Source organism: Cyprinodon variegatus, unplaced genomic scaffold, assembly GCF_000732505.1.
Source record: "Cyprinodon variegatus isolate N-32 unplaced genomic scaffold, C_variegatus-1.0 Scaffold565, whole genome shotgun sequence".
NCBI lineage: Eukaryota > Metazoa > Chordata > Actinopteri > Cyprinodontiformes > Cyprinodontidae > Cyprinodon > Cyprinodon variegatus.
Genome location: NW_015151018.1, coordinates 347,978 through 349,874, shown reverse-complemented (window position 1 = coordinate 349,874; position 1,897 = coordinate 347,978). Strand labels below are relative to the sequence as shown.

The 1,897-nt window shown below is 43.0% G+C and overlaps 1 protein-coding gene across 1 annotated transcript in view; it reads right to left on the bottom strand.

The window, feature by feature from the left end:
• plcl1 (phospholipase C like 1) overlaps window positions 1-1,897 on the bottom strand; it is a 189,099-nt gene that overhangs the window by 19,518 nt on the left and 167,684 nt on the right. The window contains exon 9 of the mRNA XM_015391938.1: window positions 848-1,051. Coding sequence (XP_015247424.1) covers window positions 848-1,051 — 204 coding nt within the window. The remainder of the gene's footprint in view (window positions 1-847; window positions 1,052-1,897) is intronic.

Genomic DNA, 1,897 nt, shown 5'->3' with positions numbered 1-1,897 from the left:
GAGGAGGAGAGGAGAGAATGGATGATTCAGCTGCCTGAAATAATCTGTTTCTGTTGTTCTGTAATCTTTAACTGCTTATTCCTCTGACCATCAACAACAAATCCTGGAAATTTGGTCATAATTAATCTTCCTTTGCCATAATTAAAAGAGAATGAAATGATGCCTCTCTGGCTGCAATCCACGCTCCCGACACAGGAGGAACAGAAACAGAATTTCACATAACACCGGTTCAGCCTCGGAGTTTAGTTCCCACCCTTTCCAGTTGAATTCTTCAAATGATATTTTTTTTTGGGACTTGTAAAAGTGTTTTGAATGTTTTTTATTGGTTTTTTTAAAATGCTATTTGTTTTGAAATTTTAAATATGTTGTTTATATTAATTTTTTTTATGTAAATTTGTTTTCTGAAATGATCATTTGTTTTGGAAGTTTTTTAGGTTTTGTAATTGGTTTGCACCTCCAGGCCACCATAGGTATGATTCCTTCTGCAGTCTTTCTCCCACAGGATAAATATCTGATTTAACTAAACTTAATTCAGTTTTACTCAATCTAATTAATCCTTTTCAACAGTGTAGATGAAACGCTGCGGTGCTTCAAAGTGTTGCAACTGTAGAAAAGGTCAAAAGACTTTTCCGATCAAAGCTGCGTGCTGTCGATCATGGCCTGGGGGGCAAAGATCCTGTCCTACAGGATAACGCAAGTCGTACTTCCTACAAGTTTTTCTTTCTACTTAGATGCATCTTAGTTCACTGGACTTCAAGGAGATGTTTTCTGTTTACATAAAGCTAGAAAAAAATCTTTATCTGGATAGAAAAATCCCACCGTTTGCAATGATTTCAGACATACTGACCGTGTCGTAGGCAGACAGCAGTTTACGAGTCGCCTCCGAGAGGCTGACCAGCGGCTCCAGACAGGGGTAGCCCTCCCTCAGCACCATGGCGGCCCCCATGGCTCCCTCGGGGCTCTGAAGTCTGGTAGCCAAGCTCTGGATGCACTGTTTCAGTTTGGCCACGGTGGGGAGCCCGCACTGATCCTTGAAGCTGGCCGTGGAGCACTGTAGGAGGAGAAGAAAGGAAGAACGTTGGAACTACGCTGGTTCCTGCAGCAGACGTCTGCATTCATCAGAAGAAGAGGCAGTTTGGCCAAAAGCTGGAGCAGAAAATCTAAAACTTTACATGTTTTTTCATTCAGTTAAAGCAGAATGTGAAGCAGAGGTGGAGAAAGAGTTCCCAGTCACATTCTGGGTCCGGCCCTGACCAGGGAAACGACTTCAGGTCTGGAATAGAAACTCTCTGCTCTGTGAGTGAACGCCTGCATTGACAGAAAGAGCGGCAGCTTGGTGGGCGAACGTCACAGCCCACCGTCATTGAAGTGTGAAGCTGTGCAACAGCAAGAGAGGCATCAGGGATGCTAAGTGATCCCGAGGTAGTGAAGGGAAAGGACTAGGAGGCAGAAGAAACAGTAATATAAGCTTTTTTAAAAAGCCTTTCAAATGACACCCAGACCAGGCTGACCCTGGCTGGGCTCCTGACGGCCCCTACATACAGATCTATAAATGCAGCTGAGCCACTGCTGATCTGGTTTATTCTATCCCTGCTACAGAAAGTCAAAATGTTAAGCCAGGAAACTCTATTTACTTTCCTAGCAGAAAATCCTCAATGTTCTGCCCTAACCCAACACTTCCTCTCAGGCCGAAGCTGCTTCCTGTGACAGTAAATAACTCAAGGAGCTGAAGAAGTAATGCAACATTAACTCCCTAAATAATGCATGCAGTATATTTAGCCCTTCCTTTTCATTTTCATCCTTGTGACGGTTGGCATACAGTATGGTGTCCTTTTCTATTTCTTCAAACTGTAAAATCCTTGCAACAAACTAAATAGATTTCTTGAAACTGAACTGC